Source organism: Chroicocephalus ridibundus, chromosome 1 (assembly GCF_963924245.1).
Source record: "Chroicocephalus ridibundus chromosome 1, bChrRid1.1, whole genome shotgun sequence".
NCBI classification, from domain to species: domain Eukaryota; kingdom Metazoa; phylum Chordata; class Aves; order Charadriiformes; family Laridae; genus Chroicocephalus; species Chroicocephalus ridibundus.
This window is the reverse complement of record NC_086284.1, coordinates 118,961,096-118,975,694: the sequence shown is the minus strand read 5'-3', so window position 1 is coordinate 118,975,694 and position 14,599 is coordinate 118,961,096. Positions and strand designations below refer to the sequence as shown.

General features: G+C 38.5%; 1 protein-coding gene across 4 annotated transcripts in view; it reads left to right on the top strand.

Moving 5' to 3' along the window:
- The window catches only part of EPHA6 (EPH receptor A6), a 527,645-nt gene that overhangs the window by 447,892 nt on the left and 65,154 nt on the right, over positions 1 to 14,599 (top strand). For all 4 annotated transcript variants that reach the window (XM_063348777.1, XM_063348795.1, XM_063348787.1 and 1 more), the window contains one exon: positions 3,329 to 3,390. In XM_063348777.1, the coding sequence (XP_063204847.1) occupies positions 3,329 to 3,390 (62 nt within the window). The remainder of the gene's footprint in view (positions 1 to 3,328; positions 3,391 to 14,599) is intronic.

Below are 14,599 nucleotides of genomic sequence, written 5' to 3'. Positions count from 1 at the left end.
CCTTTGTAATCAAGATGTGTCCTACCTTATGTTTCCTGACACTGGATGTACTTACATTCGTAAAATGGTTAGAGATCCTTGTATGAAATTTGCAAACCTATAAAATTATTGGAAAAGAATTGTTTGCTAGGGATAGAACCTGTGTGTTACCACTTTGATAATAAATGTACCTACTGGAATCTGCTGTGTAGCAGAATTTTTTACTATATCTTCAAGCAACTGAAACAATAGCTGAGACATTTTTGATCTACAGGTACTCCAAATGCTATGCTGACTAAAAGTCTCGCTGTACTGCCTGTCGCAGTCCAGCTTGGAATACAGATATATCTTTAATGAACTTGCAGCCAAAATAGGATGGCTTTTATCACGTGCTGGCACGCTAAAAGAAGATTGAGAAGTTAGTGTTAGGATCCAGATTTAAGATTTTTGCTTACGATAATCAAGCGATGGAGCTGGGTTCATTTTTGTGGTGTCTTGACACAATCTTTCAAGTTCATTTGAGGTTTAGGTAGGATGGTGAGGGATACAGACTGAGCCTGTGGGAAGCTATCAGCCTAAATGAATAAATTTGTTGTTCACCAAAATTCCTGAATACTTAATAATATGTTGATCTTCCAATAAACAGGGACCTCTTTGAAGGCGAATGCTATTTAGTTTGGTGTATTTGCCAGATCATGCCATTTCGGTGCTATCACGTGGAAGACCTGGTTTTGTGTGTGTATTCTTGAAACCAGTGCAATGGTACGATGCAGTATTTTCATTGGGGTGGCTTGATGTGTTAAGGCATCAGGCAGTGTAAAAACTCATAAACATTATCCAGTGAAAAATGCCGAAATCTCTTTTTTAAATCTGTAGATAAATGCTTATAGGTACCTTTCATAGTTATTTTAGCTTAGAAGTTCATACTGTTGGTCTGAGCAAAGTGAAATACAGTTTGTCAGGGGTTGGAGTGGTGGTGGTGGATATTTTGAGAGAAAGCACAGAAGAATTTAAAATTGCTATCTAAGGAGCATAAAGGATGTAACAAGAGCCTGTGAACCTCTAGAGAACCTTACAAAATAGATTCCGGAAAGCATAGGGTGCCAGAGGATTACTAACAGGAAACTAGGGGCACCGTTTTGAAGCTCAGTAGCTCCATTTGTCATTCCCTTCAAGTGCAAATCTTCCATAAAGGTGTTTTATTTGTTGATTCACACAAAAAGAGAAATTTCTGGGTAACTTATACCTGCCCAAATATACCATCTGAAAGCCAGCTTTACATCCCTATTTATTGCAAGATGCTGTTGTCTGCAACAATTTAGAAATCACAACTTGCTTGAGAGAGTTCTGCATGTAGTAAGATCCTCTAGCATCAGGCTGCCACTTGTTTACTTCTCTAGATTATAGAATTTTCCTTTCCTGTGGAGATGTCAGCCTCTTGACAATAAAGAAATGGTAACGGTAAGGGAATCCAGGTCATTCACGTGCTTGAAACTAAAGGGACTAGTCTATACAACTAGTCATCATTAGCAAGCTGAAGTAAAGAAACATTAATTTTTAAAATGCTCTGCTATCTGAGAGCTTAGAAGTGATGTATCATTTAAGCTTATAATGCAAAGCCAGGGTATAACCGATGGATGCAGATGAATATAAATAAATTGATTCGGTGGCAAGTGCACAACTGCAGCTGAGACCAAACATTCAATTAAAAAAAAAAAAAAAAAAAGCTGGTAATTCTTCACACTTCAGAAAGGCTATCCAAAAAGACTATAAAGGCATCTGAGAATTTTCACACAGAAAAAAAACGTACTACTGTGCAAATGTTATGAAGCACTATTTTATTCATTGAGGACCTAAACATGAGGGCGAATACGGAAAGAACACCAAATTTTATTACAAGAAACGAGGTAATATTGTGAGGAACTCCAGAAAGACTGGAAGAAGCTACATGAATGACCATCACCAGGGTACATAGAAGTCCAAGTCGACAAGCTGGGAGGCAACAGAGAAATGGCTCATTCACTTTTTCAAACTCCAGGTTAGCTGTAACAGCTCAGCAGAAATACCTGGCTATGGCTTATTGTATACAGTGGACAGTTGAATAAACACTTCCACTGTTAACCAAACTGAACAGAAAGTTAGCATGTACAGAAATGGACAATTGTGCTGGAACGATCATAATGCCCTTCTGCACTTTCTCACCCTGACCGTTGTGTTTGTTGCTCATCTCCTCGTCCAAATAGAACACAAAAATAATTTTGAGAGGCAGACAAAAAAAAAGTCATGAGAGGGGCTTCCTTTGGATTTGAAAAACACTGGAACAGCTAGTGTTGTGTTGAGAAAGTGAAATGGGTGGACTTGCGGTGTCACCACTTGGCACACCCTGGTTTCCCACAAACCCCAAAAGAGACAGGCATGCTCAGGGAAAGAAAAGTTCGCCATTTTAAGACTTTTTACCTCCTTCCCAATCTTACTAACATACTTATTCATTACATTAGTTTTGCATATATTAGAATGGCTCTTTGTAATCTTAACAATTCAAAAAAAATTCTTGCAGTCTTGCTGCATGGCCTGATTAGCATGCTAATTGAGCCTCTCCTGTCAAGCAGTTCTAGAGCGGTAGTTTATTCCTGGGTATCAATCGTGGTAAATAAATACGAATAATAGTATTTAGTTAAGTACCCAGATTTGGATATTCTTTTAAGAAATAAATGTAACGTGTGCTTTACTTCAATTTGGATATGATTCCACCATGGAACCACACAGGAAAGCTGTGCTAGTTGAGCAAAACTCTGATTTGAGTAACATTGTGCATATGTTATGTATGTACAAACATGATTTCACAGCTTTACTGGATTATACACACAAAATACACACACCCAATCTAGGAGAGCTTTTTGTGACATCCCCTTCTATCTGTCAATCTGTATGCCACTAAATCATTGTGATATTTTTCTTTGAGAGGAAAACTGTGGCACTGAGTTTGTAATTTCTTGGACATGGTTTATGAATTATTATTTTTTTGCCTTAACTCAAATATATTCTAAAATGTTACACAGCAGGTGTTGCACTTTGGAAATAACAGACTCTTCTTTGATCCGTTTTAAGGGGAGAATATACTGAAGCGAACGGTGCACATTCAGCACCACAAAAAAAAAAAAAAAAAAAAAAAGGAGACAGAAAATAATTCTTAGAGAATAACACAGGGAATTGTGTTTGTGATATAAATGAGGATTTTGAAAATGGGAAACGTATTTAACTTCTGTGAATACTCTATGCATAACAGTTGGAATTATAAAAGCCCCATAATATGTCTGTAATCCTAATGTGTTTCTTTGCTGTTTTGCAGGCAGACCAGTAATGATTGTAGTTGAATACATGGAGAATGGATCCCTTGACTCCTTTCTGCGGGTGAGGTGCCATTTTCTGATGACATTTGAATAAGACGCCATTCTAGGTTAAGATTTTAAATCATTTATCATATACTAATTTCTACATAATGTTATTCATGGATTTTTAGTGAAGAATATAAGCATTTTTCCCAGGGTACATTTCTAAGGTACAGTGATACATTAGCGCATGGCTGGAAAAAAAGAAGGTTTAAACTTAAGAATATAATTGATTTCTTCTGCAAAAGTAGTTCCCATATTTAGCAAAATGTATTCCAAATAGTGTTTTTGTGAAGGAAAACAGAAATTGAAGCACAAATGCCTAGCCTTATGGAAGCAGTTCATTTTTCTCCATTGCCTTCAGAAATACTTTGCTATGATTTTTTTGGTTGGTGAAGTGTAGAATAGACTCAGTAATTGATTTATAATTATTTATGGTTACTTGCATTTAACAAATTGAATTAGAAAACAGTTCATGGGTGAAATGTCCTGGCATTAATTAACCCCCAAAGGTCACTAATAAACATTAAAGAAGGGCTACAGAAAGCATGAATAATATTTGGTACAACTGTATTTAATTTTTCTTAGAAAAGTAGAAGGAAAGGATGACCCCCTAAGCTAAACTTATCCAAAAATGGTCTCTTTGTTAACAGAACCCCTGGAAATGCTGTGGGGGTTCACTGGCATAAGACCCTGTGTGAATAATTTGATTGTCAAGTATATAAAATTTGTCTTAAAGAGTAAACATCAGTCCTTACTAACCCACTGCCTCGCCATTACCGTCTTGCAGAATGGTAAAGCGGGGGTTGTATGCAAGGTCGGGGCAGGGGACTATGGTTCTGTGACCTTGTTTGAAAGGGTATCCCAAGTACAAAGGAGAGGTGTTCAACAAGGAGCTCTGAACGTATTTGCAGGAAAATCTAGATGATGAGGATCAAGGATGCTATGTGGCAGGAAGAAGGAACTGCTAAAAGAAAAGGGTAAATAAGCCAACATTTTAGAAAGAAGACTAAATCAGTGAAAGGGAGAGGAAGGCATACAGAGAGTACTTGTTTGACAGCAGGTCAAGAAAAGAGTAAGCCACAAGCAGAGAAGAGCATCTGGAACAGAGCATACTACCCTGAGAACACATCAGAGCCTTATATATTAATCTTATATATTTCTAGACATTCTTTCTCCCTTTCTTTTGCTTTTGATTATTCCATTCTATTTTTTCTCTAGCTTTTTTTTTTTTGCTGTCCTCTTCATCAACTCTCCTAAATAGATCGTATGAGTCTAAATAATTTTTTAATTTCCTCTGTCAAGACACATGACAGACATCTGCTGTGTTGTCAGAAACACGCTAGTACCATGGTTTCTGGTGAGAATTTGCTGATCTCTCAAAATCAATTTATTTTTCTGGAGAGAATTTGATATCATCGAGCTCTTCTTAGAAACTGTGTAGTTTCTAATCCCCCCCCTTGCCTTTCTGTCTCATCTCTCTATCCATCTGCAGCAGGCAGACTGCCGCCGATTTGGGTACCTGGGGCTTCCCTGGTCTGTAATTTTTCAACAGTGCCCCAAGAAGACTTGCCTGGGCCTGAAACTCTGCTCTGTGCGTGTGTGTGTGAGTGCGCATGCAGAATTTCGTAGGAGAGAAGAAAACCAAATAATGAAATAATTCATGAGAGAGAATTACCTTTCTCTGAATTGCTCTAGTATGATAGCTATATTCCAGTTAGTCTTCACATGCATTTATTTATCAGAGTAGTTACTACTTATTAGGATACTTTAATAGAAACTGACATCAGCAAAATTATGATGTTATTGTGAAGCAATACTTCTCACATTGCATCAGATATATTTGCAGGCAAATCTGCTGGGAGAAAAAGTGAGCTAATCATTTCTGCAGCTGGTTTCCATGTATATTATTTTAGTTTCAATTCACACTTCAGATACGGTTTATTCATCTAAGATGCTTTTTAAAAGGACTTTAGATAATATTCAGCATCCCAAAGCACTGTAGATATATCATCAGCATTTCTGTTAATAATTAGCAGAGAAAATGGCTGCAAAGTAACCTATTTAAAAGAAATCCAGCTGCTTCATTAGTAATAGTTGTTTCCTGCAGATATAAGTCTACACTTTTAAAAGCTTTTGTGAAGATACAAAGAAGCAGAGAGGGTTTATCTTTAGCAATCCTAATGAAAGGTGTTCAGTGAATATAACAATACTTATGTGGTGAGATTTGGAAGGGCTTATAAGATAGTCTATCTTTCTTATTATTTAAAAGAATCATTTGTTACAGGGCAAAGTGTTCTTACAGAAGAGGGAAAAAAAGCCATTTCTCACCATAAAAAATATTTCCCCAGGCACTGCAACCTGCAAAAATTAACCAACACATCCCTCCAACCTGTCCTTCTCCAAAAGCCTGCAAAAATGGGTCAGTCTTACAATTTCAAAGTGAAAGTCTGTGATGAACCATGTGAGGGTATTCCAGAAGAAAGATTCCTCAAGGAAGACATTTGCCATCATCCTTCTCACGGCCTTGGTGGGATGTTAGCTTGCATGCCAGTTGTTGCTTGCATGCACGAGTGGCGTGAGGAGTCATAAACTCCAAGTAAAACTCCCCTTGACCCTAAACCCTAGGCTTAATAGCCTTTACTTCCTTGCTTTACATGTAAGGAAATGAAGCACCGTGATATTAAGTGATCTATCCAGTATTGTGCACAAAGCGCATAGCGGACAGTAGAAATTAGATCAGTTCCCCTGAATTCCAGGCCAGCAGCTTACACTCATCCTACATATTATTTAGTGCTGTATTTTAGTTGTAGTTATGTGGCCAAATTCCCAAACCAGTGCCTTACTTTCTGCCATTTGTATGAATTAAAGAGCAAGCTCAGCTAGATTATGTCTTCCCCAGCCTACAAAATCCTGTATGCTGGTTGCTAACTTTGAGCTTTTGGGGGAAAACATTGGCATGCACTTGCAATAGGAAGATGCTTCAGGTATATTCTCAGTGGAAAAGCATCAGTTAATTAGAACCAATATTGTAAGATGATGGTAATTAATTACAGCAATTGTGCACCACCAGACATCCTAAATTGCTGGAGACTCTTGACACTAAATTTTCCCCAGAAATCCTGCATTATTTTTGCAGTTATATAAAACTGATTTCCATAAGATGAAACTCAGTTATCTTTTTTTTCTCATAGAAGATTGCATGTAAATTAATCATCCCACAAAAGTATACCTGAAATTTGCTGTCAAGGAAATGCTCATTTGATCAGAAATAAGGTACATGTGGCTTCACTTCTGGTAACACTTGGAGAGATTTCTCTGAAAAAGGCTGTGAGCTTCCACCTTAGTATTTCCTCAGGGGCTAGTGGCTTTTCTTTCAGTATTACTCCACCAGCTGTCAGACAGGACTAATCTGTGCTTGGAAAGAAAGTGGCTAATACTTCATCTTGGGAATTGAGGAGACCCAGGTACAATTTCCTATTACTGTCTTCACACACAGACTTTGGATGGGACACATTGTCTTTACGTTCCAGTCACCTGCCTGTGTAATGGAGATCTTAGCAATCACTTATTCTGCAAACGTATGAGGAAAATGATAAACACACAAAGAGTTGAAAGGGCAGCTATCTGTATTGATAGAAAGATGTGCTCAGTAATTAGACAGGATAGTTTCAGTCAGATATGTTTGCTCAGGCTTGTTGATGCAGGCTATAGAAGATACAACAAGACAGATAACCAAGAGAGATGCATAACAGAAAAAAAAAAAGCCTAAAAAAACACAAAAACTTTTTAACAAGCAGTTTGCCACAGTGGGTTTGAGATGCCTGTTCTTTAAACATGTCTATGACGCAGTAAACCACATGGGTATTGAATCACTGCTTGGTGACCTTGCAGTCTCCATACATGACATAAATGCAACCAAATGCATAAATGCCTTGCCAAAGGAAAACAGAGATGAGCGCTTCATTGTACCCAAGCCCATGCAGCAGTTTGGAAGGTGATACAGTGATACAACCCAGATCTGAATCCCAGTTTCACTCCTTAGCTGTTTGTGCTGGACACCACAACATTTCCCTCAGTCTTGCCTGACAGATGAGTGCAATAATTCCTATAAAAGTCCTTTGCCGCGAGGCTGGTCCTTTCACCCTGATACACCCTCCCTGGTTCAGCCTACTCTCTAAGTAGATTCCTCACAGTCTTACGGAGCTATTAAGAGTTAAATCTCATCTACTGTTTTCACAGCTCCATCTAAAGGGTCATTGTTGGCTAAAGTAATTGGGTTTAGCATCACAGAGAAAGGAACAGGGTGATTAGGAGGCCAGGTGGCTTATGTGTTTGGAGGGGCTACTGCTTGGGGTTCAGTTGCACAGAATGCTACCTGGAGAGCATCTGCTGGCTGTGGTCTGCACTCATCCTCCTCATGCATCGTTCCATGTGGGCATGGATGTAAGCCACAGAAAATAAACATAGTTACAAGTTGACTTTTGGGGATGTTTGCTTGTGGTTGGCTACCTAGAATCACATAAAATCAACCCAAAAACTTTCACCAGAGTACTTTAGATTCTTTCAGTATTTTTCCGCAGCTGCAGACTACCAGACTACAGTCAGTGTTTTATTCCTGCTCGGGGTCCAAGGTGTGCTAACCAATAGTCAGCACAGCGAGGCAAGAACCAGGGACACAGCAATATTAATCAGATGAGAAATCACGGTATTGCGGCACGTTCTGTAGCAGGCCTGATAGTAAAATAATCTATCAGCTGTATCCACGGCACTGTATTTACTCACCCTTCTTTATTAGGAAGGGAATGTGCACTCTCCAGGGATTAATGTGGGAAAGAAAGCTCCTCAGGGTTTGCAGCATTTTCCCTTAACTGTACCCTGAAGAGACAAATGTTTAGGTTTGAAAGATGCTCCAGTCTTGCCCAGTTTTGTGAATCTCTGAGCTGTGGGAAGAAAGGATTCATTTACCTAGGGTAATCACAGAGTTGTCTTGCCTTCATCATTGTTACTATTTGCAATAGTAATGCTCCTCTTCTTACCTAAGAACTTGTGGCTGATATATTTCCTTTCACTTCAGAAAATTAAAATGCTTGTAAAAAAAAGTTAGATTTATTTACAGGCATGCATAGCAGGTAAAAAGGCTGTAAAATATATTTTGTTCTTCCAAAGAAAATATTTTCCAAAGATTCTGTAAAAAATACGCTTAACTGCATTAGAGCACTAACTGCAGCAGACTGTACAGCAAATGAAACCCTGGAATTCATCACCCAATTTTAATCCCTTGAGGCCTCTCTAGCAGAGCCTAAGATAAGTGTAAAAATGTGCGGAAAAAAAAATGTTACTAGAAGGAGAAAATATTATGATATATTGCTCTTTGATGCAGTAATCGTTATGAAGTTATTCTCAGAGCAGCTTTGCTATCAGGCTCACCCTTTTTTCAACTAGAGTTTAGATGCTGCGGCAGATACCTGCATTTAGTGAGTTTGGGGGAAAGGGAGAAAAAAGAAAAATGAAGACTTGCAGAAAGTTCTACAAAACAATGTTGTAAAGTATATGTTGTATATCCATCTAACATGGCCTCACTAGACAGAGCCAGCTTTGGGGAAAAGAGGCCAGGTGGCCTTTCCTAAGTTTAATGGTTCCCATTATTATTTATCTGCATCCAGAGAGGCAACAACATTAGAGCTCATAACTAATACTCCTTCTTTTGCTTTCACAAGCAGCATTCATGTGCCCTTTTACTTATTGGAGGCACGTTCCTTTCCTGGAAGGATAAAGGTAGCATTTTGCTTTCAGAAGTGACTCTGTAAAGAAGAAAACCTGCATTGGAGAATACTGACACCAATATCTTTTTCTGAATCAAGAAACATATTGAGCAATTAGAAACCGAGTTTGAATTAATGTGTTACCTTAATAGTGAAAGTGTAAGCAGATCATGTATTTACATGATGTAAGATTACACTGAGAAGCTGTCGCTGATGCTACAGAGCCAACATTTGTTCTCAGGCAATGTTGTACCCTGCTGGAAGGAGGTAGAAAACAGTATTTCTGATACTGCTGTGAGAAGTTCATTTAGAAATGCTGGATATTTTTAGTCACTGGAGATATTCTTCCTACTGAGCAACAAGAAATTTATTACAAACTGTCTTGTATTTCAAGCCAAAAAGAATTTGATAGGTAATGTGGACACTTTCAGTGTGCTCTTTATCTTTGCAAATTTGTGGAGAATACATAAGAAACCAGGAGATCAGAACAGAGCCCATGTCATCCGTGTCTTTAAAAAGAAGGGAAAAGAGAAGCCAAGAAATTGCAGGCCAGTCAGCTTAATGTCAACTGCAGTAATATTTCTGGAACAAATTATCAAAAAATTATTTACAAGCACCTTAAAGATAACAGCGAGATAAGTATGAGCCAACATGGATTTGTCAAGAACAAATTACGTCAAACAGTCTGCTTTTCTTTTGTAACAGGGTGCAGGCTTTGTGGATATGGGAGAAGGAGTTGATATCATAAATCTTGGCTTTAGTAAGGCTTTAAAACTCTATCACATGAGATCCTTATGAGCAGCTAGAGAAATACGGTCTTGATGAAACTTCTATAGGTGGATGCAGTACTGGATACGTACTTTATGGAGAGAATGGACTTTGGATGGAAAGATATATGAAGCAGGGTTGTTCTGCAGCCTGTGTTTCCCCATAGTTTCATTAACCTTCTGGATTCTGAGGCTGTGACCAGACGTAAGAAATTTTCAGGCAATGCAAAGCCAAGTAGGAACACAGGCAGACAGCAGGGCAGAGCTAAAATTTAACATCATCACATCATCAAATTTAAGAAATAATTTAGTAACTAATTAGTTTTAAAAACTAATTGGAAATAAGTAAGGACAAGAGCACAATACTCCACTGAGACTGGAATAATCAGCTATAAAGTAGAGGACAGCAAATAACTGTTCAGAAAGAAGTCTTCTGGAAGAAATTACTCTAGAGGTTGCAGTAGATCAGGGGTGTCACGTTGATGTGAAAATGGCAAATACCACACTGGAATATAGAAACAGGAATATCCCCTGCAGGGTCTGTGAAGTAACTTTTCCTCTCTGCTTCACGCTGGCGAGGCCTCAGAGTACTCTGTCTCATTTGGACCTTAATGAAGTAGGTGGGCAGAGTTCACAACAAAACCAAAAAGAACAGTTACCCAGCAAATGAGATCTGTGGACTGAATTTGTGTTTAGCCCAAAGAACAGGGCAAGAGAGATGTTTAATCTTCATGTACACAAAACGCAGTTGCAAAGAGGAATTGAAATCTGTGCCAGTCAAAGTGCTCAGAAGGACATCATTTAAGTGGCTGTCTTAGTTAAGATGTGGTATTGTCCCTAATTGTCTTTAAGGGCAGGTTAGAAAAGCACGTCAGGAATGACACAGGGCAAGGAGATGATCTGGATCCCTCCTTAAACTCTCTTCCAGCATTGTGATTCTGTAACAGCTGTATTCCATTGTGCTGCAGTGGGCAGGGACGCTTGGTTATGCCAGGGCATCCCTTTCTTGTTGCTGTAGCTGAAAAACGAAAACAGGGTCACAGGCTGCAAGGGTGCTTCTGCTGTTTGGTCCAGATTTGATCATGGCTATTGCATCCTAAATTAAGCTTTGGAAGGGCTTCATCTTGCAACATTTTTTTTAATAATAAAAAGATGTCCCATATTTTTAATGGTTGAAGAGGCACTTAGATTGTTGTGTAGGATCACTCAGTAGCATTTAAAATGAACTAAATTTCATTTTTTTATCTATTACATTTAATGAAATTAGGTATTAGTGATCGAATGGAATCCCGTTAACAGTTGATTAAACAAGAAATTGACAGTTGACCTAATTGAGTATCAGTAATATAAACCTGAGTGCAGTCCACATGATAGTATGAATATATATACACGTCCAGGGAAGACCAAGTTGCAACTTCAATTTTGGAAGATTTATCCTGATAAATTTCTACCATTTACTTTGCATGGTGGAATAGTAACAATACATAGCAAAACTACATCTTTCATATAGTGACCAGTAGGAAATGTCACTGGTGAATACAATCTAAGTTAGACACAGACACACCATTTTCAATGCTATTCTCCATCTAAAGTAAAATCTAAATCATATGGAGTAAAATATTGAGACCTGTAGCAAATCCTGTGCACTCCTCAGAATACAAGGGCATAAAAGTGCTCTGACTTATAGGGCAAATAAGGAAGTGGACAAAGAAGTTTTCTGGACGAAAGTCCAGAAACAATACAGTAAAATTCAATGACCGTGCCTCCAAAAGGTTACTCAGTAGTAAAATGGAAAAAATCTTATGAAGAAGAAAAATTCCATGGGCTTGTAGAAAAGCACTGAACTAGTGCACGCTGGAGCTGGGAACTAGAGGGTGAAAAGCAATGGGAGAAACTTAGGATCTATCATCCTTCCTCCCCTACAGTAACTGACCTTCTTCACCATCCCATTATACATCAGTGCTATTGAAAGGTCTGTAACAGGAAAAGAATATTTCGTGTACATAAGGTTTTCAAAAGCAAACTGTAGCTGAATGAAAAAACAACATTTTTTCAGGGCATTTGCAGGGCTGCATAAATGCAATAGCAACTACTCAGATATTGCATCTATACTCAGCTGATGAGAAAAATTTATTTAGCAAAGCCATTAAAGCCTGATTAAAATTTGATGGGATGATAGGATAAATGTGGGAAGTCCACCGAGGTCTGAATTGCTGCCAGAATTGATTAACGCCCTTAACACTGCAATGGGAATCCTATCAAAAGCATATTCCAAATCTCAGCTATGGGAATCTGAATAAAGCCCTGGATAACAACCACCATATCATTCAGATGAGTGGTTTATGTCCCTATATGACAAGCGAATGAAAGGAGATAACGGAAAGTTGCCAAAGGATTGCTTTGACTCACAGATGTATGTGGGGATTTACAAATCCTGGAAATAGGAGTACAGATTCATACCTGGTATAATTTCATCAACTTAGTTGAATTCTCCAAGGGTTAAATATGGCCCATAGTCTCTGTCCTGATCAGCTTAAATCAGCCAAATATTTTGATATATAGGAAGATAACAGTTTGTAAGGGAATACAGCTGGCATGGAAACTGATGCAGAAGTGATTACAGAAAGACTTGAGAGAGAGGAGACTCTTTTGCTGACAGGAAAAATGTAGTTGTTCCAACTGCAAGGCTGGCAATGAAACAATGCAAAACGAAGCATGAGAAGGGACAGAGGAAAACAGATGCAGAAAAGTGTTCAGAGAAATATACCGAGGGAGGAGGAGGACAGAATAAAATGGCAACTGGTATGTTAGCAAGTCTGTCATTTCTGTAAAGGTAGAGATAAGAAGCTTGAGCTTTTTGTGTCAAGGCAGAAGCCCAAAGAAATTTGAAAGAAGGAGGGAGAGAATGGCAAAAGCATGAGATTGTTTTTAACTCAGGCATTTCTGCTATACTGGTAAGGCAAATACTGAGATTCAGAAAGAGCAGAAAAAGGTTATGTTTTATGAAAAATCAGTCAAGCATGGTCTAGATTTGAAAGAGCACAAATTAAAAAAGGCAGGAAGGAATGAATGCTTGCGATCCAAGGGGACAAAAGGTTAAGGGAGGTGTTGCAGATGACTCTGCGGTTTGTTGAGAGAATGGAGCTGTTAACGATGATAAGGAGGAGGTAAAAATCTAGAGGTTTGGGGGGTCGGGTTTGTTTAGAGCTTTGCTGCAGGGCTGACAGGGGCTTGGTTGGTTATTTTGCAAAAGTCATAGGTGCTTTGTTACAAATCCTAATTCTACAGTTAGCTAAAAAAAGTTATCCATACAGGGCAAGTGTGAAGAGCATTAACTGTTTGCAACCAGCTTAATAAATTAAGATTCAATTGAACATTTAGAATTACTAAATAAAAAGCAAACCCCCAATCCTGTGTGGCTTCATTACATAAAATATTGGATAGAGTTCATGTCTTGTCTTTATTGGAAGAGGCTTAAAGAATTTAAGAATGTTCGCTTTTGACTCTTTGCTTAATTGCTAGATTGAAAGATTTTCTTTAAAATAGCTTTCACTAGCATGTTTTTGACTCTGAGAAGTTCCCCTTATTCATGCGCTAGGGGCCTGTGATAGGGAACGTCATAGACCCATAACAGGGGATGGCCTTTGGTAAAATGTGTGGTTATCACACTTGTGTCTTTACCCCCAGCTGAGTGTCATCTGTAGAACTAACTGCTTACAGGTGGCTTTGATGGAGACAACAAAGGAGGGGGGTTGCTTATAGGTGTGACATGATTGCTTAGAGACATCTGCCTCCACGTTTGCACGGGCTCTAGAGCACTGATACAAGAGGAACAGTGAGGGGAAAACTTGCTATAAATCAGTCATAAATAGCTGGTTTTGAAGAAGTGTAATTGAATGTGCTTTGTTTGGAGGAGTCTGTGAAATGGCTGTGGCATTTGGCTGCTGATGGAAGTATGGCTCCTTAAATACAGGTGCTGCTGGAAAGCATGATGAGCTTGTGAGGTCCTCTAGTTGATAAGGTGTGTTAGTACCTGAATTCTTGCTTTCTGATATGTTGGCTTGGAATAGCTGCTTGGAAACCTAACTATGTAGGAACCCTGTTTATCTTCCTTTTACCATTTTCTTTCTGGTTTTTGTCTTGTTGCGTTATAACCTGATATAGCAGTACTGGTCTTTAACTGGTGAATGCGTCCCATAGTGCAGGTTTCCATACACTGCTGCACTTGAGCTTTTCTTCCGATTGATTTGATGAAAGGAATTGAAAGAGTTTCAAGACACTCTGCAAGTTCTGCAGATTGCAGAATCCATCTTGTCTCTACCTTTTGTGTTTGTTAAGTTTGCCTGTCTTTCTGTCTGTACCCAATAGCCTTTAATTGAATAATAGGACTTTAGGAACTTGTTTCTGTTACTTCTTTATATGCAAACAACTCTTTCAATTTAGCAGCCTGTTATGCACACTAAATGACTTAACGCTTAAAAGTGTATAACTTCTTGATCTAAGTAGATATATAATATATATTAGAGGCAGGTCTTAGTCTAGTATTGCTTCACCTTAAAAATAGGTTAATAACATGAGAAGCGAGTAATAACACACTTCTCCACCTCTGGGGTTTTGTGGTTGGTTTGTTTGTGGGGGTTTTGGTAATCTTAATTACTAATTCCCTATTTCTTTAAATGTTTATGTCCTGCTTAGCTAG